At 32.8% G+C, this 21,983-nt stretch overlaps 5 protein-coding genes across 5 annotated transcripts; 2 read left to right on the top strand and 3 right to left on the bottom strand.

The window, feature by feature from the left end:
- Positions 3,870 to 4,991, bottom strand: LOC104738281 (dof zinc finger protein DOF5.4-like). Its single transcript, XM_010458479.2, has one exon. It carries the CDS (start codon positions 4,854 to 4,856, stop codon positions 3,924 to 3,926), a length of 933 nt encoding a protein of 310 aa, XP_010456781.1. The 5' UTR covers positions 4,857 to 4,991; the 3' UTR covers positions 3,870 to 3,923.
- LOC104756748 (putative nuclease HARBI1) lies at positions 6,240 to 7,394 on the top strand. Its single transcript, XM_010479390.1, has one exon. The coding sequence runs from the start codon at positions 6,240 to 6,242 to the stop codon at positions 7,392 to 7,394; it is 1,155 nt and encodes a 384-aa protein (XP_010477692.1).
- LOC104738266 lies at positions 14,083 to 15,261 on the top strand. The gene is made up of 5 exons (XM_010458467.2): positions 14,083 to 14,228; positions 14,301 to 14,371; positions 14,454 to 14,542; positions 14,643 to 14,697; positions 14,815 to 15,261. The coding sequence occupies exons 1-5, from the start codon at positions 14,121 to 14,123 to the stop codon at positions 15,092 to 15,094; spliced, it is 603 nt and encodes a 200-aa protein (XP_010456769.1). The 5' UTR covers positions 14,083 to 14,120; the 3' UTR covers positions 15,095 to 15,261.
- LOC104738273 (basic leucine zipper 43-like) lies at positions 15,356 to 16,083 on the bottom strand. The gene has a single exon (XM_010458474.2). The coding sequence runs from the start codon at positions 15,976 to 15,978 to the stop codon at positions 15,409 to 15,411; it is 570 nt and encodes a 189-aa protein (XP_010456776.1). The 5' UTR covers positions 15,979 to 16,083; the 3' UTR covers positions 15,356 to 15,408.
- LOC104738258 (E3 ubiquitin-protein ligase Praja-2-like) lies at positions 17,469 to 18,901 on the bottom strand. The gene has a single exon (XM_010458462.2). It carries the CDS (start codon positions 18,874 to 18,876, stop codon positions 17,641 to 17,643), a length of 1,236 nt encoding a protein of 411 aa, XP_010456764.1. The 5' UTR covers positions 18,877 to 18,901; the 3' UTR covers positions 17,469 to 17,640.

The following is a 21,983-nucleotide window of genomic DNA, read 5'->3' as shown; positions in this document are numbered from 1 at the left end:
TTTTATAATTGTTCAAAACTTGAAAAAACATACAAACGATAATACATATTTGATATATGTTGGTTGAGATTATGAATCAATTTTCATTACACGCTTGTTTATTGTATTTAATTCATTACAAAAATATATGAAAGTTAGCTTAAATTTTATTGGTTGGAGTTATTACTAATTTATGTTGAATTTATAGACCTTTCTTTTTAAAAAAAATCAAGAATGAGTTGTTTTTCATTTAGATTTTTTATTTTATTCAATACAATAACAGATTAAAAAAGAAATGAATAGTCTGATCATGAATTCGAAAAAAAAAACTAAAAATGTTTATAGAAGTTTTAGATATTGGAGACACAATAATAACATAGAGCTTTTAATTATTATTTCTTTAGATTTTTTCTGAAAAGGATTCTCTGGATTATCCCCTATTTAATATTTGGGAAGTACATGATTTATTTTTGTAGACTATATAATAGGTATATATATGATTTTTTGATTATAGACTTATGACATTCATGATTTAGGTGTATCATAATATATAGGTTAGTTTGATTTTTGGTAATTAGGGATAATATGCATTTAGTTAATTATAGTAACATATAAAATCAATTATAGGTAACATTTAAAAGATAAGGAAATCTTTCAACCTAATTAAAACAAATATATGTGATTCTTCTTTCACTTTTATTTGATTTTGTATTTAAATTATTATATAATATATTTAGTTAATAAAATTTATGATTTTTTTTACATATGATGTAATTTAAACTTTTTTAAACAGACATATATTGCTCAACTGATGAATAAAAAAATGTATAAAATGTCTCAACCACATTGACAAAACTAGACAAAGATTCAAAGTCATACTATAAAAATGTTTAATTTGATATTTTTAAGAATATCATAAATATATGATAGATCAAAAATTTAAAATTATAAACACTCAAATTTGATTTGTTATAGCCTGAGTCAATAATATGTCACTATAATACGAAAAAATTCCAATAAATTTGATTTCTTGCTAGAGCACGGATTGAAATTACAAGAAATATAATTTCTCAGATTAAATTAAAGTTTCGAATAATATTGTTTGGTAGAGGCTTTTTCGGTTAAGATGATTTTGACAAACATATGTTACATATTTGGTCATAAAATTAATATGCGCTATATTGTGGGTTAAGTCATAGAATTAACAATCAAAATACAATATATAATTTTAAAAACTAAACAAATCAAATAAAATTAACAAACAAAAATTATTTTTTTAACAAATAAATTAACCTGCAGTGTACCACGGATCAAAATCTAAATCTACTAGACTATTTCATAAAATAGATATTATTTCATAAGTCATATTCAGAACATGATTTTATGGCATAATGTTTCATCCCAAAACAAATAAAACATTCACATATATATAGTGATTTAAATAAAAATTACAAAATATACAGAAGAAATTTCAACCCGTGCTCTAGCATGGATCCAATTCTAGTTAAAATCGTAAAGTTCAATCATAACCTTAATAGAAAACTTTTTTTAGTATAAACTCTAACAGTGATCCATTTTTATGTGATTTGTGTTTGTTATAAAGCAAATAAATAATATAAGTGTTCCGAGTGATTAGACTCTGTTAGACTGTTTGTTACATACAAAAACAGTCATGTCAAATCCCCGTTAGGACGAGCGGTCATCGATGATCGAACCATGCGTTTGATTCAAAGACTAAGAATGAACCACATTTTCAATATAACTCCAGCTGTTTCAGTTATTCCTGCGCAGCAACCTATACTATAAGTACTGAAATTAGTTTGAGCTAATCAATTATAATGTTATCTTGATAATACACCTTTAATTTGTAGAATTTTTACATATTAATTGATTTTTCTTTTCCAAAGTTAATAGGATATGTGTGTTTGTTCCTGTATGTGAATGTGTACAAGTTAGTTATGTGGGAGAATCTTAAGAGTGCTCTGGAAAATCCTACTTGCGTATGTGAGATCATCTAAGATCCTTCCACACTTCTCAACCATCTCTACAACTCTCTAATACATTTTGCGGTTTTAAAGAGATGACTGAAAATGGCTAAGCGTTGATACGCAAACCTCTCCAATAGGACCAATATGATCTACTAAAGCGTTCAGCTCGAATACACTTAGGCGGTGATCAAGCAATGTTTATCATTCATTATCTGTAAGAAGAATACTAACTTCTAGAATCTAGACAGTATTCTTAAGTAATAACCATCCACCAAAACTTGTGGTTTGTGTTAAGTGTAACCATCATAGTTATGATATATAGGAGTGGACTTATAGAATAGCTATGAATTAATGTCCTCTAATTTGTCAAACGATCGAGTCCATCAACGAAACAAAATACAGAAAAATACAAGTAGAAATCATGAAACAATAATAAAACGAAAACGATGATTAAGGGGAACATGGTGGAGTCATACACCAACCCACAGACAATCCCAAACTCTCCCAACCGCCCAACCAAACTTTCCCGTGTGTGATTTGTATGAGATTTTATAACTTATGCACATGTCCTTGTGGACCTACTCTCCTCTCAAGTGTTTCCCTACAATGACCACCACCTACCTAATATGGACCCCTCAACATCATCACCATTGATTCGGAGGGTGTGTCACCCAATCCAATCCAATCCAACGACGTATTTAACGTGCTCTGCGTTTTCACTGATCTAACGGCCCACAATCAGACGATCCGTACTCTTTTATCTAATTAGATCTTTGAAGTTTGAAGCCTTCTTCTACGAGCGAGCGATATAGATTGGTGTTAGAGAAAACGACGAACCGACCTCCATATAAGTACGTCAGCCATTTGACGTTACGACACGTGAAGTGGGTTCCAGTTCTAAAGCCACGTGGATCACAATGCCGCCCATGAGGCTCGTCACTAACACGTGGGTCCCATGCGCAAAGTCGCTCGTCCGTTGCTTTGCGCTGTTCCTACGCGACGGCACGGCTCTCTCGTTTCTTTCCTTTCCGTACAATTCCCCCTTCATAAACTTTTTCTATAATTCGCCCATTCAGAAATCTCAAATTATTCCCATTACAACAAAAAAAATATTTGTCTCTTTTTTTCTTTTTTTTTTTTCTGTCAACAACAAACCTAAGAGATTACTCTTTCGAGTTAATCATTAGTTATATTATAGTTTAAGAGAAATGGATTATACTATAATAGAAGATCATATTTAAGTTTTTCTATTACCTAGTGGAAGCTGTGATTTTGAATATATAGTTGTTTATTTGATTACTAGATGATCCGCTTCTAATCATATGTTTATAAGATAAGATAAGAATTTTGCATATTATTTATGTAAGTGCTAACACGGCTTAAGCAATTAGACGGAACTTAGCTACATTGAACCTGCACAGTCTTAATGACTAATGATTAGCGAGTCATACTAAGAAGAACACATAAACAATTAAATAATCAAACGTAAAAGAAAAACACATAAACAAAGAAGCAGAAGCGACGTACGATTTTGTATGCCCCAATCAAATATATAAATTTATTAGATACATCAATGAAAACAAACAAAAGAAAGAAAAAAAATATCCCAGAAAAATTAAAACCTTATCAAATATACAACGATAAGTAAAAAAGGCTAGTTCGAAAACTGAACCTAAGCCATATTAAAACCATGCCATGTAAATTCGCACTCTTGGACTATACCAAAAACTAACCCAAAAAAAAAAAAAAAAACGAGAGAAGTAAAGTTTATATATGGGAAAAAAAATTTACAAGCAGTCATATAATTATATAATAAATCCCGTTTTAAACCCATTATGATAAAATAAAAATAAAAACCACTTCATCGAACTTTTTTTTACCTTATGTGTATAGAATATACTATTTTTTTTTGGGGTTAAGAAGAAGAAGAAGAAGAAGATGCTATGAGAGAGAGACTCAAGGCAGGTAGAGACCATTCTGATCTTCGTCAGAAGACGTCCATTGACTTTGACTCCAGTATGCATGATCAACGGTGCTAGTTAGATCAAACAGTGTTTGATCTCCTCCTCCACTTCCCCAATCCAACGGTTCAAATCCCATATTTGGATCAGAAGATCTTCCTTGAAACTCAACCTGAGCCGTTCGATCCCCAAACTGTTGCTGCTGTACAGTTTCACTCTCCAACTTCAGATGATCGTCTTGGTTTACGAACTTGCCCCCGAATCCAAACGGAGTCGTTTCGATCGCCGACGCCGCAGTAAAACCTCCGATCTCCGAGAAAACTCCGCCGTCCGATGAGCCTTGTCCGAGCAACGTCGACCACTCGATCCCGTTACCATACAGTTTAAGATTAGGCATGTCAAAACCGGGAACAACCGACGAAGCAACCTCCGCCGCCGCGGTGACGGATACGGCGGCGACGGTGGTAGAGTTAGAAGCGGTGAGAGAAGAGCTCTCGCTGCTAGAGTGAGATCCCGTACTCGATTTGTCCTCCACGTTATGTTCTTGCTGCGTCGTGGTTGGTAATTTGTCGGCAGAGGAGGAAGACGTAGGCTGCTTTGTTTTCGATCTTTTAGCTTTCCGGCAACCACCTCCGACGGGGACGTTACGTAGAACACCACCTTTAGTCCAGTAACGACGACAGTTCTTGCAAAAGTGTCGAGGCTGAGAAAGATTGTAATTGTTATAGTAACAGAACTTTGTGTTAAGAGAGTTACAACGAGGACACTTGAGAGATTGGTGATGGTTAAGTATACTGTTCTGATGAGCTCTCATCCTCCGATCTCCACCTCCTCCTCCGCCGATTCCTCCACCGAAAAACCTCCCTCCTCCTCCTCCTCCTCCACCACCGCCGCCTCCGGTCATCGAGTAATCATGAATATCTTGCATTTCGTAGAGAGAAAAATATACAATCTAAGCAAGTTTGGGTTTTCGAATTGGGAGGTTATTACTGTGGAGAATGTAAGAGAAATAGGAAGAGAGAGAGAGAGAGAGAGAGAGAGAGAGAGAGAGAGGTGAAGTGGTAAGCATGGGAAAGACTTCTTCTGAAACTCTCTGACAGAGCATATCTTTCATATGTCCGAACAGGCAGTTTATTTCTCAAATGACGGTTCTGCCCATGCGATATTTTGTATTTTACAATCCCTTCGCATGGCTGTATTCAGAAGTTAGCTTCGAGTCCAAAAATTTGGCCCCATCAAATTATGTATGTATTAAATATTAATATCTTCGCATTTAAACGATTTGTTATATTTCGGTTGTATATATTTATTTGTATGCCCAAAGAGTCGCATCAAAATATCCAATGATTGATAAAAATATTTTATTAAAAAAAAAATAATGGTGTTTTTTACATCTTTTAGTTTCACATCGAATTATATTGAATCCCAAAAGCGTCAAAATATTAATGCGAATGATTTTTTTAACTAAACTTTAAAAAAGAAAAATGATTAGTATCTTCTAACGAATGTATATACATGAGATCATGTAATTAATAAAATATGAATTTAAAATCAATATTTTCCCAAGAAACTTTTTTAAATTATTTTCTTCTGCAAAACAGTGAATTAGAAGTCTGAATAACCTACTAATCTCTAATCCCATATCATATAAAAAATGTTTTGAAATGAGTTGACTAGTGTTTACGTATATATATATATATATATATATATATATATGGTATATAAATTGTATTTAATCTTTAGAAATTATTCTCGTACTGAGTCTAAGACATATCAACTTTGGTGCAGTTTTTAATTTTTAAATTTCTGTGATATGTCTTAGAAATTAAACTGCCATTCAAGGCCATAGGCATACAAATAAATATATACAACCGAAAATCAAGTGACAAATGACGCTTACAAGAAACGAACAGAAATTTATGAGCAAGCCCAAAATAACAAGTTGGAACGAGCAATTGAATCGCTACTAACACTCTCTGGACTTCAATATGACTCTTTTTATATTGGGGAGCGGTGAGTGTGCTTCAAAGCAACAAGACGCATGCACGTGTTTATCTAACACTACCCAATGACGATGCTAGGATCAAATATCTCGAGCGGACAGCGGGAATAAGCCGAACAGCTGAATAGGCTAATGAATAATATTTATCACAAGAAAACTTTTTTATTTCACTTTTTTTGAATGTTTTTAGTTTGGCTTAGAATAATGATTGTTTATTTTTCTGTTGTTTTTGAAATTAATAAATATCTTCTATTTTCACCTTAGTAATTCATTATTCTTTTTTTTTTTTAGAGGGAAGCGTTTTACAGAATGCTTGAAGATGATGAGGCAGAAGATGGAAGCATTAACTTTGGAGAATCATTCATGGATCCTTACTCCATGAGTATAGAAAGGAGACCGATGAATGAAGATCCAGAACGTGGCCGAAGATACGTATATGAACTAATTCATGGTCATGAGAAACAATGCTACGACATAATTCGGATGTATCCACCGGTGTACATCAAACTATGTGAAAAACTTAAGGAGGACCATCACTTGATGGAAACCGATGAAGTAAGCATCCAGGAAAGCGTTGCAATTTTTCTCACCATATGCGCTCAAAACGGAACTCAGAGGTATGTTGGAAAAATATTTGGTCATTCACAAGAAACCATAGGCAGAAAATTTCACGAAGTGTTGAATGCCCTCGAACACATGGCGGTTGAATTGCTTAGACCTGGTCCAGAAGAGCTCAATCAACCTCATCCAAAGTTACAATCTGACAGAAGGTACTGGCCTTACTTTAGAGGTTTTATTGGTGCAATAGATGGAACACATGTTCCGGTCACTGTTGCGGGAAAAAATTCAGAAAAATATTGGAATAGGAAAAGCGGCACAAGTATGAATATCTTAGCAATATGCAATATGGACATGTTGTTTACATATGCGTATATTGGTATTCCCGGGTCTGCTCATGATGCTAAGGTTCTAATGCTAGCGATGGAGGGGAATCATCAATTTCCAACTCCACCTATGGGCAAATATTATTTGGGAGATTCTGGTTATGCTCTTCGACCTGGATTCCTTACTCCATATCGAGGGGAAAGGTACCATCCTAGCGAATATAATAGAGCTAGACCACCAAGTAGTCACAAAGAAATGTTCAATAAACGACATTCTTCACTGCGATCTGTCATCGAACGGACTTTTGGTGTATGGAAAGCAAAATGGCGAGTTTTAAGAGAAAAACCAAGGTATGCCATACATGTTCAACGAAAAGTTATTGCTGCAACAATGGCATTACATAATTTTATTAGGTTATCAAATCTACGAGATGTTGACTTCGATTCAGACCGCATAGCTAGTAATATAGCTGAAGAAGATTCTGATTCAGATGAAGAATTAGAGCAAAACAATACTCCAATGCAGTATATGGAAGGGATTCGGGATGAAATTTCTGCATCATTATGGAGTTCTCGATGATGATGATAGTAATTTTGCAGTAATATGTTTTCTATATGCAATAAACGTATGTTTTTTTTCTACATCATTGTATTTTTTTATTTTTTTAATAAAAATTATAATCATTATTTTATTACTTTTAAAATAATTATTATACATAAAAACCAAAAACTAATCAAGTCACTATTCAAGATTTTGCAAAAACTAAAATCTACAGCAAAAATCAAAAACTAAAAAAATCAAAAACCAAAATCCAAAAGCTAAAAACCAAAATCTAAAAACCAGTTAAAAACCAGCAGCCATTCATAGCCATAGTCTAGTCTCACTGAACTACGTTGCTTGAAAAAAGAATAATTTCTTATGTACTTATGATTTTGTAATTAAATACTATATAAGTATGGAATTTTACTTTGCGTGTGAAATTGAAACAAAAACATAAATAGGTATTTTCGCGAGAGGCTTCTTTTGGAATTTGAAGTTACGCGTAGAGCTTTTGATTGCGCATTGTTTTCAGAAACTTTTTGTATTGGAAATATAATGGAGGCAATGTCAAAAGGTAAAATCCCTTGCTTCAACTACAAGGAAACTAACATCTATCATATATCGTCTAACATTTGTTGTAAGTTTAAGGTTTGAACAGTGAAATATAGTTGCCACTTGCCACAATTTAATTACAAAGCCAATCTTTCAATAATTATTTATTATAGTACTTAGTTTTAGCGTATATATCGCTTTCAGATGCACGAATATTACATTAAACTTGAATAGTGATTTTAACAATTGTCATATAGTGGTACAACAGTTCCTTCGTTCAAAACCTTACTATATTAATTTTTTTTCTTTCCAAAATAGATATCTTCCGTTTGAGTTATAACTGATTCATCATAGTCTAATCTTTTAATTAACACGTCAATTTCACAAAGAAATTTTGTTGAAAAGATGGATTTGGAACGCATAACAAATTTAACCCTAATCATAATAATAGTGGGGCAAGATTTTTGTTGAATTGGGAAGGAATGATCTAAGCGGTTGATATGGATGGATAAGAGGGCACGTGGAGGGTGAATAAACGTAAGCGTTTGATATCCACATAAATTGGATTGTCGACTTGTCGGCCACCCCGCTTTATCTGCTGATTCAAAGAGCCCTGTGGCCTGTTCCAGTGGTTCCTCTTGTACCACGTCACCGTATATCTCTTAAGAATGATAAAACTATTTGGTATGAGAATGTAGCGTATGTGTACAAATGCGGTACTTGTAATCGCAATTATTTGTCCGGTTGTCATATTAAGTAATCGCAACTATTTTTTTAGTACATTCTAACCAAATTTAGATCTACAGTCTATGGTTTTATGAATGTTTAATAGGCCTTTCAAAATATTTATAGTACATATGATAGATAAACCCGTAGTTTAAACCAAAATGCCGTACCTTGTTATAATTCATATTTGGTAGAACCAAATATAGTCTCACGTTTGGTGTCCAGTTACCATATTTGTATTTTTTGAACTGGAGTAATTAAACTATGTAAGATATATAAATTATTTCTCAAAGATAATTTTTTAACATTTTGTATAAAATGTGAAGGGATCAGCGTTCGCATTAATTTGAACGTACATATATCCCTTGAAATATCCATGGTTTTCATATTTCATATTGGATGATGTCCGTATAATTTCAGAAATTATGAAATCGACCAGTATTTTAGTGGAAAGAGCAAATAGGACCACTAAAGTGGGTAAGCAAATGTCGGGTGGAAAGTGCAAACTGCAAACACAACAATAGTGACATGGAGACATATAGTAATACAATGCTCATCGCTCCATATCTCATAGATGCATGACAGTGATAACAATTAGCGATGAATGACATATCTATAGTTTGTGTTTTTATAATCAAAGACAGTGATGAATACTGCTCGTATTGACATATCTATTATTGAAAGCAATGAAGTATTATATACTGCTCGTATCGTTTTAGTAATATAGATTATACAATGGTAATAACAAAATCATATTTTTGTAACTACTCCGTTGATAACGACGATATTAATATTTCTTAACAAATTTTTTGCCCAAAAAAATTAAACAAATTTGTTTTGCTGAAAAAGACAAGACACAAATCTTTTAATTAATACAGAAGGTTATGAGATCTCGAATTAGAGACATGGTAATTACTAGAATATCAAGTCACTTAAATTATACCAACTGCCGAAAATAATAGACTAGAAATATAGATAGACCTCCAAAGATAATAAACTTAATGGCTTTAACCTTGGGTTTGGTGAGTTTGGTCCTTAAGCTGGCTGTATGTGACTTGTGTCTAATTAACTAACTTTTTTTCCAGTTTTCTACACTAAAAAACAATAACTTATTGTACTATATATATATTTTTTCTGTTTTTGGTTAAGAATGTATATATTCACAATATTCAGTCCATGTATAATGTGGAAGCCTTTTAAAGGCAACCTTAAAGAAGAGAATGAAGGAGGCACATGATAAGGTGCGGTAACCAAACTACATGCATTGGAAGCCATTCAAAGACAATCCGAAGAAACTGAGCCGTCACTCATAGATAGAGAATTTCAAAGCACTTGATCAAACATTTCTTCATCATCTTATTACTAATATAAGACGACGACTTATTAAGCGTAATTTTGTACCCTAATGAAATAATTGATAGTACTGATTAAGATCGAAATGACCACAATTAAATGCACCATAATGAAAATCGTTCATTGTCCTCAGAACTAACACAATCGACCGATATTGAAGAACCTCACATAGCTTTCAGTACATATTGCTCAAAGATGATGAATTTAACGTCAATATTTTAAAATTTGTGTGCTTTTCGGGAAAATGTCGCCACAAAAAGGTTTTTTTTTATAAAGACAAAAACAAACTTTTGTTATACTATTATTTTTCTTTATTCCAGGGTTTTAAAAAAAAAAAAATTAAAGTCGAATTGTTTGACTCGAATTATAAGATGGAGATCGTTGTAGTGATTTTTGCTATGTAAAATCTTCGTTCTAGTTTGAGCAACTGAACCAGATGGTTAATGCAATTATACACATGTTTGAAAATAGCATATGACAATCAGTTAATTACCGTAAAATGCTTATCTTAGATGTCTAATTGAACTTTACTCATATTTTAACATTGTCTAAATTCTGCGACTGAACAAAATGATTTCATTTTGGAAAAAGAAGTGATCGAATTGACATAAATAAATATATAGAAACGTCTTGTATATCCTTTATTTATAGTGTTCATGCAAGAAGAACCTTGTTCATCACACATGCGCTTCGATACGACGTGGCTATACTTATCACAAAATCTTATTGTAATTTGTAACATTCACACGGATTCTTCTGTACCTGTTCGTGGCCGTCAAAAACATTAACTACACACCTATGCCTCACATGCATGTGCACGGTCCAGTGTCCACACTGCACGCATCAAAGTATTTTTCTAATGTCGACTGTTTGAAGAAACAAATGAAATCATTTTTTTCATTTCACTAGTCCGTTTTATGTTTGGCCTTCAACTTGACAGATTTGGCTTCGCTTAGAAATCATATGCAACGAATATTATTTGGTTATTAATTTTAAGGGAACTAATATTAACAAACAAAAAGCGGCGGTAAGAGATTTTTCTGCGTGATTTTAAAACGTTGATAAAATCATATAACGGATATCAGATATCAAATATCAAATATGATATCTGTTAAAAATATGAACAGCTGAGTTTTATTTTATTTTTTTAAAACACATGCAATAATAAATAAAACGACTCGTCAGTTTTTGCAAATAATTGGGTTTACCTTATAGACTTATAGTAGTGCTTTTTTTTTTTTGGAAAACTACTAGTATAGTATTGCTCAAAAAAAAAAAAGAGTATATATCCTTTTATCACAAAAAAAAAAATAAAAAAAAATTCAGAGTATCATTCATGCCAAGAAAAAATAATCAGTAAATTAAACATTAAATATAATAAATAGAAATGAAGGGGGAAAAAAGGTTGACCCCACTGAGACATAGGAGGTGCACTGCACACTAATTGCATAATTGGTACACACAGGTGTCCTTGGCTAGCCAAGAGAACTATCAAATTCAAAATCCATACGGACCATACTAATACGGCTATGCCTACAAAATACATATACATACGGTACATTGGTACAGTCACACACCTGCTTTTTCATCTTATCTATACAATAAATTCCGAAATTTGATACGACCATCTAGAATTTATGAGTAATTTGTTTAGCATTGAGAACTATGAAAAAAAACGATATTTATAAATTAGTTATAGAAATGGTATGATCAATAATATACTATTTTAAGGCAGAGATACTGTGTATCCTCCTAATACATATGAGAGAGTGTTTGCTAAAACGACGAGGTGAGGTGTGTCAGTGAGTTGAGTGGAAAGGTCACCATCAATGCTCAAGGTTCAGTCGTCGGTGGTCGGTTGAGATAGCAAAGTCTTCAACAGGCCCATGGGTCCTAGCTCGTTTTATACCATCATCACAACTGTCACGTGATCATTGGGGCCACCCATCAGGCTCATCTCCTATCACATCTCACACAGCTCTCTCGTCTATCATACTTCAATTTGTACACATACTCGCATACATACAAATATACGCACACACATACGGCTAGCTAGATAACAAACAGATTGTGATATATTTTGATATGGATTGATTTTTTAGGATTGTTTTCAATATGAAAGGTCGATGTCTTTTGTTTTTTGTTTGTTGTGAATGTCGAAATGCGATTTTTATTGACATATTGCGGATAGTTGAGAGCATCAATTTCATCATCTAAAAGATCTGTTCTGAGTGTTCCAAATCATTTGCCGTATTGAATGTTTTTTAAATGTATCAATCTCTCTTTTGTCGTGTTCAAAGGTTTAAGATACTATATAGGGAGTATGATAATTAGCCGGTAAAGTTCTCAAATAATATAAATTCATGGAAACACAATGTTCTTCAAATCTATTCATTCATATGTCCTAATCTTATATCTATGCAACGTAACACCAACAAACACTAATCATCATGATGGTATTAAGAGAGCCGTATTTTGGGTAGGTTTTATGTTATTTATAAGAGAACCATGTTTATTTTACTTTGACGATAATGAGAGATGGATGAGAGCTACAACTTTTGTTTTCACGTCAAATTACAAAGGCCGAACTTAAAAAGCCTCGTAATTAGGTCCAACCCACTCGAAGACATAGTGGGTTAGAAGGTAAAAAAAGATACATTTCACCACTAGTTCACCTAATTTAGTAAGATAAAATGTTAACTATCACTTTATAATAAACAACAACTTTAGTGTTGGAGAATCAATTGGTTCGACAGACGATTGCATTATACTGATTACTGACATTGCTCAAAATTCTATATGAATGGGAAAAAGCTATCCTGATGTATTTTGGCTCCCCATACGTATGATCTCTACAAACTAAGATTTATTTTACCATGCAAACAAAGATCCTTCTTCCTTTGCTTTTTTTATTTTACTGAATTTGAACTTTTCAACCTAAATTTACTAAAAAAATATTTCCATTCTAACTAGTTAACCTAGAATACAATACAATCTCAAGTTTAACTACTTTATCTGTTCATGTTACAAATACTTCTTTTCCATTTTAATTATTTAACCTGAACATACACTACTAATTCAATTTTAACAATTTCATTAAACTACAATATGTGAGTCGGAGTCAGCACTCTCCAGGTTACTGAAGGTTTGTGAGGATGTCTTATTCGTCGTAACGAGCTCCAAATTGGTCGTAAGTAGTGCGTGCTGATTAGAGTGAATATTGCCAAATCAATGTTTATTGCTTTTTATGTGTGCCCTATCTCTCTTTTTGCATCACAACCCATTTTTTTTCTACTTGCTACTACATTTAATTTAGCGCGATCTTTGGTCTATCATTCACGCAAAATTTATTTTACTTGATCTGTAACAAAAATTCTATGTGTTACGCTTTCTGATTAGCTCGCTAGCATTTACTTATTTTCCCACACTCGGGCTTCATGACGCCCAAAGTGACAACTTCGCTACTAGGCTTCAGACATCAGTGTGGGCTTCACCTCTTAGTGGACCGAGTGGTCGCTTGTGATTTGAGTCGGAGTGTGGGATCCGGTACCAACACAATAAAAAAAATCAAGTTTTACTGTTCCGTCTATACATATTATCCTAAGATTTCTTTCCATTTAAACTATATATTTTTAACCTAAAATGCAATACTAATTTTCAATTTTAACTATTCTACCTAAACTACAATTAGTACAATACAAAAAAAAAAAATCAATTTTAATTGTTATAAATATTCCACATACCTATAAATATATAATATAGTATTTCAAAATCCATGCGTATGCTGGTATAATCATTTCTATATAAAATTGTTTATATAGTACGTAAACACACATCAAATGGTTCCTTAATTTTTACAAAGTTGATCGAATTTTACCAAGTAGAGAATAATCCAACATAAATAAAATTAGTTAATTAAGCGGGAAAAGAACTAAATTTTAGTATTAACTTAGTTTTCATTTTTGTAAAAATACAAAATCAAATTTTAGTATAAGTTTTTTTATTATTATTATAGAAAGATAATAAAAACCCCTAGCTTTTCACTAAATTAAAAGGATACATACACTACACAATTCTTCTTCAAAGTCATCAGTCAAAAGGTTTTCAAAAAAAAAAACCCCAGAGTTGAAACGTATGACGAGCGAGAGTGCCACATCTCCGGCGATACCGCCTCCGCCGGAACATCAGCCACTGCCGCAGAATTCAGTCGCACTTCCCTCTCCGCCGCCGCCCCAAATCACGGTACTTCTGCTCTCTCCCTAAAGAGTGTTAATTTACACTACGATCTGTATAATAACTCTGATTGTGTTGCAGACGGAGGATATGGTGAACAGCAACGGAATACTAACAGATCAATTGGTTCATGAAGAACCATCTTTTCACAAGTAATTTCTAAAAATTCCAAAACTTTTTTTTGGTGCATTGTGTTAAAGAACCTAAATTGACACCAAAGTTCGTATTTTTAAGGTATCTCGAAAGCGAAGAGTATGCTGACAAGTATCGAAGCTACGAAGATGGGTTTAAGCAGTTTCTTGTGGAGAAGTACTTCTCTGGAGGTTAGTTTGTTTTCATATTGTCTCCCATTGTTATTTGGGGTCGAAAAGTTCATAAAGATTTGATCTTTTTTGGGTCTTGTTGTTGTTGTTGTTGTTTCAGATGATATGTATGAGGAGATAACAACAGTTGATGGAGCAACCATTTATTCAAGCAAGTAAGCAATTTAGATTGGTGTTTTGGAAACAGAGATCTTGTCATATGAGTGTTAGAGGGTGTTGTAATTGGGAATAATACTCTTTTATCATCTTGGTTTTTTGGTTAATGCTTTCAGGTGGCCTTCTTTGGCTTCGTTTGCAGACCCGGTTGCTTCGTTTGTAGACCCTGTACAATGCATTGTTGAAGATGAAGAAGTAGAGGCAGAAGTAGCAGAAGTGGAAGCAGAAGCAGAAGTAGAAGCAGAAGTTGAGGAAGTAGAAGAAGTAGAGGAAGTAGGAGAAGTAGAAGAACTAGGAGAGCTAGAAGAAGATAGCGTAGATTCAGCTACTGCAGAGATACCCAATGGTCAAATCTCCAATGGAGGTACTGTCTTAGAGAAGAAGGACAATTGTTGATGTAGGGCAAGAAACCAAAAATGCATGTGCTAGTTCGTTTTTGGTGTTGACATTGTTTGAATGAACCTTTTGCTAAAATTGATTTGCTTCATAGACCAGTAATGTGATGCACAGTTTCGATTGAGGTAAGGTAACTGTGAAACCAATATATAATAGCTATTTGCAGTGTTGTTATCTATAATCTATACATAAATGACAGTAAGTAGTTGCAGTGTAGTCGTATAGAACTCACAAATATATGGGTCAATCACAGTACTACTGGCTTAAACTTAACCACACCAAGAACGAGAAGAGTGGGATATGAAACTTTTATCTTATTTACCAAAGGGGCTGTTGTTGGTGGGACGGTTTGACGTTTCTCCTCTTAGATAATGATTCACATTGCGGTCATTGATGTTGGTCTCAGCATTTCTCATGGGTAATAGCACATCAGCCATGAGCAAATGAAAGGAAGAGACTTTCTCTTTCAGCTGTGAGTTCTCTTGCAGGACCTGGTGGTTGCTTTCCAACAAGTTGATGACTTTCTCAGACAAGTGATGATTCAACATCATGAGCTGTTCAACCTGTTGCTGAAGCTCTTCAATCTGCTTCTTCTTGCGCAAACGTGACCTTCTTGCAGATTCTCGGTTAGAGACCATTCTTCTCGCCCTTCTTTCTTCTGGAAGAAGACCCTCGTTATGGAAAATGTTTAATGCATTTGCGTCGAACTGAGACTGATTGTTGTTGCTGCGTGTCGAGGCTGACTGCAATTGGACATTGAAGTCGGTGTTTGGTAGGAATGCTGAGTTAAAATGGTCGTCTTGTAATGGGACACCTTCAAATATATCGAAACAATGAGAACGATGGACACCAGACTCCATGTAGGGTTTTAGATTTCTAATCATCAAACTGAATATACTCTGTGATGCAGGAATCAGAAACACCAAAAGTGACAGATGGAAAAGATAGAATGAGAGAGAGATTGGCTGCGTTAGAGAAGAGACATAAGATATGTGTAGGTAGGCTCTTAACATAAGATTGGTGGAGGAGGCTATATAAATGACAAATAAATTTACTTTGCATGAAGACAACTGTAATTACAATTTTTGCGTAGCATTTAAAACTTTCCATTAACAAAACTATCTTAGTGACACTTTTTGACAAAATTTCACTTATTTACATCTTTGTCAAGGTTAGTGTATCTTTCTTGTGGGCATTTTGTTCCTCAAGGTAGCCTCTTTTTTCCATTGTTCTGGTACATCATTTATTTCACAACATTTTTATACGTGATGAGCCGTTTTAGTCATATTTAACTTGATCTATCAACACAATCTCTCCATATAAAATTGTTTTGATCATTTGAAAATCTATAAAAAAAAAGAGATGAATATTAGATATATGTTAATTGTTCTTATTTGTGTTCAACTCAACTCATTTGTTTATTCCTTTAAGCGTGTGTAATACAATAATGTTTGTGTCATCATCATGACTTCGTAACGAAAGAGGTCGGTGGATGCTAACTTGCACGTTTTTAGCTATTTTCACTCACAATGTTACTGTACCAAGTCTATTCGTCAATTTAGAAAATCCTAAGATTAGGAAAAGTAAACAAAAAAAAGAAAAAGAAAAAGAAAATGCGATTCCAAATTGATATTACCTTAGTGCCATTAGCGTAAGTTAATCTAACTGTCTACCTACTTGTACAAAGATAATGCTAACATTGTAAGGTTGTTTGGGTTCATTCCTTTTTTAGTTATTTATGTAATTGGATTCATAATCATATAAGAAGAAAATATTGCCCGATAGTAAAATACAACCTACTGCAAATAAAGTCAAAAGAAAAAAAAAAAACATTAATGCGTTGTTTCCAGACAGAGATTAAGGAATAAACTTTGAATTTCAAGGCTAAATTCACACATCAATTAAAGAGAGATAATGATGCTTAACAGCTTTGAAAATGTGAACCAAAAGTGTGATTAACGTTACATAGAGGCAATGTCTTGTATCCAGAAACGGACAATGACTCTCTTTTTTATGTAAGTTTCGTCTCAGCCAACTTGAACCCACTGAGAGGTTCATATCCAGCTCATGTCTTCAATACTCATATCACACTTACAGGCTTACAGCAAAAGAATCTTTAGATGGTTAAATGACACGAACAAGGAATATTCTTAAAAAACAAGATTATGATCTACTGAGATTTTGCTGATAGATCACATCACACAGTCTAACAACACTAAACAAATAATTTTACATGCTGAAACGTAGCCAATATCATCAAAATGTGCCAGTTCAATTGATTTAATGACGTATAGCTTAGAAAATGTAGCCAATATCTCAATTCAAGTTTGGATTGTTGAATGTAAGAATAACAAATCTTGTAAGAGAGAATAAAAATACGAATAATTTTGTTCATATAACAGATGTGATTATCTTCAACAATCTACAGGCTCTTAAGAGTTAAGACCTACAAAGTCAAGTTATCATATTAATTACACAAGTAAGTCATCATCTTCTTCTCTTGTTAACACCTATGGTCTTCAAAAACCTTGATCCTGCTCAGTCTTTTAATCTGAAGGAACCTCAAAACGACAAACAGGACATGTGTTCCTAATCCCAAGCCACGGAACAATACATTCACTATGATACTTATGCCTACAAGGCAACTCTGCAACCTCCTCACCCAAACTCATCTCTTCTTTGCAAACCGCACAACAACACATCCCGTCACCGTTCTTCATCACATCCTCATTCGTCAAAGGAAACACTTTCAGATTCTTTACGAATGATTTCGATGCTGGAGGCTTACCAAGACCAGATGAAATCTCAGCTTCAAACAACATATCATACTCACGATCAATATCATCATCATCTTCTTCCTCACGATCAATATCATCAATGTATAACTCCATGTTGCTTTCTGCATCATCTAGGTTAAACTCGAGACTAGTAGAATTCAACAAAACTTCCCACCCTAGACTACTACTTCCCCTTCTCTCACTTATAGCTAGATCTTCTAAAGAGATTGTGGCTGTAACAGAGACAGATACTGAATTGTTATCATCAGCTTCTTCTGCTAAAACACTTAAAACTTCCCTTTCTTCATCGTCACCATCAACTTCTTCCCACTCGAGCTCCTCGTTGCTCATTCCTAACTCTTCCAATTGAAGTGAGTCCCAACAAAGAGGCAATGTCACACTAGCATCATCATTCACATACTCATCATCTTCATTCAAATCTATTCCCCAAATCTCACTATCCTCCTCCTCCTCTGGCTCATCTCCATCATCAGAATCAAAACCAGATTCCACCGTAACTGTAACATCGCCTGACTCAAACCCTAATAACCTCATCTCAATCTCATCAACGAAACCGTGTTCATTAAGGTTAACAACAAGTTCACTATTATCAACGAAACCGCTACTAGATTCTAACTCCAATCCAAATTCATGTATCTCGTAATTTTCGAAATCGTCGATTTCGTCATTACCAAGGGGACTTACATGAGATTGCTCGACACGCTGGTGAAACAGATCCATAACGAAGCTACGCCTATTGAGCAGATCAAGACCTTCGTCAGCCGTGAATTCTACTAAATCGGAAACCGTAACGTGGCCGGAAGAAAAATCGGATTCAGAGACGTAGAGATCGACGTTGTCAGATTGGACCCAGTGAGGAAGCGAATCGAGGATCTGAGGAAGGGATTGATCTCTCAGGTGATCATGTAGACTGCGTTGGTGGTGGTGGTGGTTGAAAACGGCATCGTTAGCATCGTGGATCTGAAGGTAAGACATCTCCGCCATATTTTCCGGCCTTGAATTGGATCTCTCTCTCTCGCTTTTAATTTATATTTAATGGACGAAAAAATTACAAAAGTGCCACTGATTCATGCGATATTGGGCCAGAGTTAAATGGGCTTGTTGGAACTGATTCGAGTTTTTTTGTTTACTGGGGAATATTGACTGTGGTAAAAATGGGGAGGAGTACTTTTGGTGCAGGTTGGCCAAAACTTTTTTGTTTTGTTTTAGTGAAATTGTGTGATTATACGTAATAACGTGATATTTGGTTAAAAAAACATGTTATTATACGATCATAATTAACAGGTATCATGAATAAATGGGTGTGACCAAGTGATTTTTGGATAAAATAGTGTGGTAAGAACTTTTTCTATTATTGTTTATTCTTTTATGCATTACATGATTTTGGAAGATTTTAGATTTTGTTTAAAATCACATGTTATTCAACTTAGAATTTTAAAATCTCTTTCTAAATCTCCTGTTATTGAAAATGAGATTTTATAAAATCAATCAAAATCACTTAAAATCTCTTGTTATTCAATATTCAAATAATAATTTTTAAAAATCATATGAAATCAACTGTTATTGAAAACATAACTTTATATTTCTTTAAAAACCCATAACTATGATTTTGGGAGATTTTGGATACTATTTTACACTAGGAATCCAACTTATCAAATCATACTTATAGGGATGATATTTGAGATATTTGTTTTACAAAAACAAAAAACAAAAAAAACCACCGGAGGAAGAAAAAAAAAACCTTTTCCAAAAAGAGAAAAATCTGAAAACGAAGCCTTTCAATCCATTCACATATATGTTCTTCTCCTTCCTCCTTCTCTTTTTCCCAGAAAATATGACTGAAATTTTTTTTTTTTTCACTTTTTCCTTTTTCTTCTCTGACTTTTTCTCTTTCTACTCCGAAGAGAAGGAGGAGATACAAGATTCTGTTTATTAGTTTTCATTTTTTAGATTATGTTTTTCTTTGTTATATACATAAAAAGTCTCTAGATGCAAGAGATTGGTAATAGAGGAGATGAACTATACGGGATCCTTATGAATCTCATCAAATCCTTTTTTTTTTCTAAAGTCTTTTAAAATCACCCATCAAAATTCCTTTGAATCTCATCAAATCACAAAACAAAATTTTTAATAATTCCACCAAATATCCTAAAACTTTCATTAAATCTTTCCAAATCCTAAATTTCTTAAATCCCATAAAATCTTCTAAAATCATGGTTTCAATACACCCTCGTACATGTTTTCATATATGATTAAGTAAATAATAATTTAATTTACTTAAGATTTATATGTTTTATTCACAAAACCATAAAAGGAATGGTCTATATGTAACCAGCTTCGTAAAGAAAATACTATCTTGTTTGATTTTACATGTTTGTTTTAATAATTATATAAATTTGAAATTGAAATATAATTTTTTTTATTAAGAATATTAGAATGAAAATATCATTACTGACGATAATGGTATATATATTTATTTAAACCTCATAAAAAATATACAACTTTACTTGATCTGATATATACATGTTTGTTTCAATAATTATGTGAATTAGATTTGATATTTATTAAAAAAAAAATTTGAAAAGTGAATAATATATAGACTTATTTATATCCTATGTTAATGTAGGTTTAATATATGTGTTATGAGACTCTGAAAACTTGTATCTTCCTAGAAAATAATATGATATATTTTATAATATGAAAATTGTCAATGTCCTAATAAATACTCCCTCTGTTTCACAAAGAGTGTTATTTTGAGATAATGCACATAAATTAAGAAAATTGTTTAAATTTCTGTTTTACCCTTTATAAATACACTAAAATTTTTTCTCTTTCTAATTAATAAGCTCAAATAATAGGGATAAAAAAAAGATTTAAGCTTAAAATTTGCATTGGAAACATAAAATAACATTCTTTTTGTAACAAGAAAAAAGTGTCAAAATGACACTTATTGTGAAACAGAGAGAGTAATAACCATGGTGTATATCTTTCAACAATACTCAAATAAAAACTAATAAGACAAATTTGAATTACAATAATACGAAATATTAAGATCACGAATGGTGGGAAAATATGATTTTTTAAAAATACCCATTGGGGATGTGACAGTTCTCTAAGTCTCAACCATACGGCTGTTGACCTCCGATCATTTTATTTTTTTAAGTATATTTGTAATCCTTGCCTGAAACTTCTTATAGTCAATCGAAAATCAATAAAATTATGAAATTTTGTAATACATTGAACCAATTAAAGATAAACAAAAATTACAAATTCAAAAAATACTAATATTGCATACAAAATATTGAGAATCATTATGTGGTAGACAAAAAAAAAAGAAAAATTAATGATTATTATTTATTTTTTTGGGCAAAAGAAAAAAATGAATTATGTGTATTTATATTTTTATATATAATTTGAGGTTAGAATTTATAAAATAAAAAAAAAGTGAGAATAATTTATCTGTTATAAAGGTGACTAGAAAAGCATCACGTGATGATGTTCTTGGAAAGTGAAACCCAATTTTGAAATTTACATAACTTTATATAAATTATAATCTCATTCTTCACATCCACATGAGATTTTTTTAGTATCCCAAAACGACTGTTAGAAACAAGATGATCCGGTCGTCGGTCTTCTACATTTCTTGGCCGGTGCTGGTTTAATTTTATTTTTTGGTCTTTTTAACCTATACCGAAATCGCAAATATTGCAATTGCATAATAAAATATAATTATGTAGTTTCCAATTCTATTATTTATTTCACGATCCAACCTATTTTTTTTTATCAAGAATCCTTTCATATATGTTATATCATTATTTTTTATCAATAGTTATGTTTTTACATTTGGTTTGTAGATTAATACTAAACATTTCTTAATTATGTCTTCGGTTTGGTACGAAAACCAATCCGGTCTAATTGTAGTTGAAAACTACGTCGACAATTTGACTAATCAACTTGTAAGACCACTTTCTAGGGTTTAGTAACGGCCTTCTATTCTTCTAATTAGAATACGATATGTTTGCATGTGTGATACATGTAATTAAATCGTATTTTCTATAATACTCTATTTTATATCAGAAAAACGGAGGAAG

The sequence above is a fragment of the Camelina sativa genome, chromosome 2 (assembly GCF_000633955.1).
Source record: "Camelina sativa cultivar DH55 chromosome 2, Cs, whole genome shotgun sequence".
NCBI lineage: Eukaryota > Viridiplantae > Streptophyta > Magnoliopsida > Brassicales > Brassicaceae > Camelina > Camelina sativa.
This window is presented reverse-complemented; position numbering and strand designations above follow the sequence as displayed.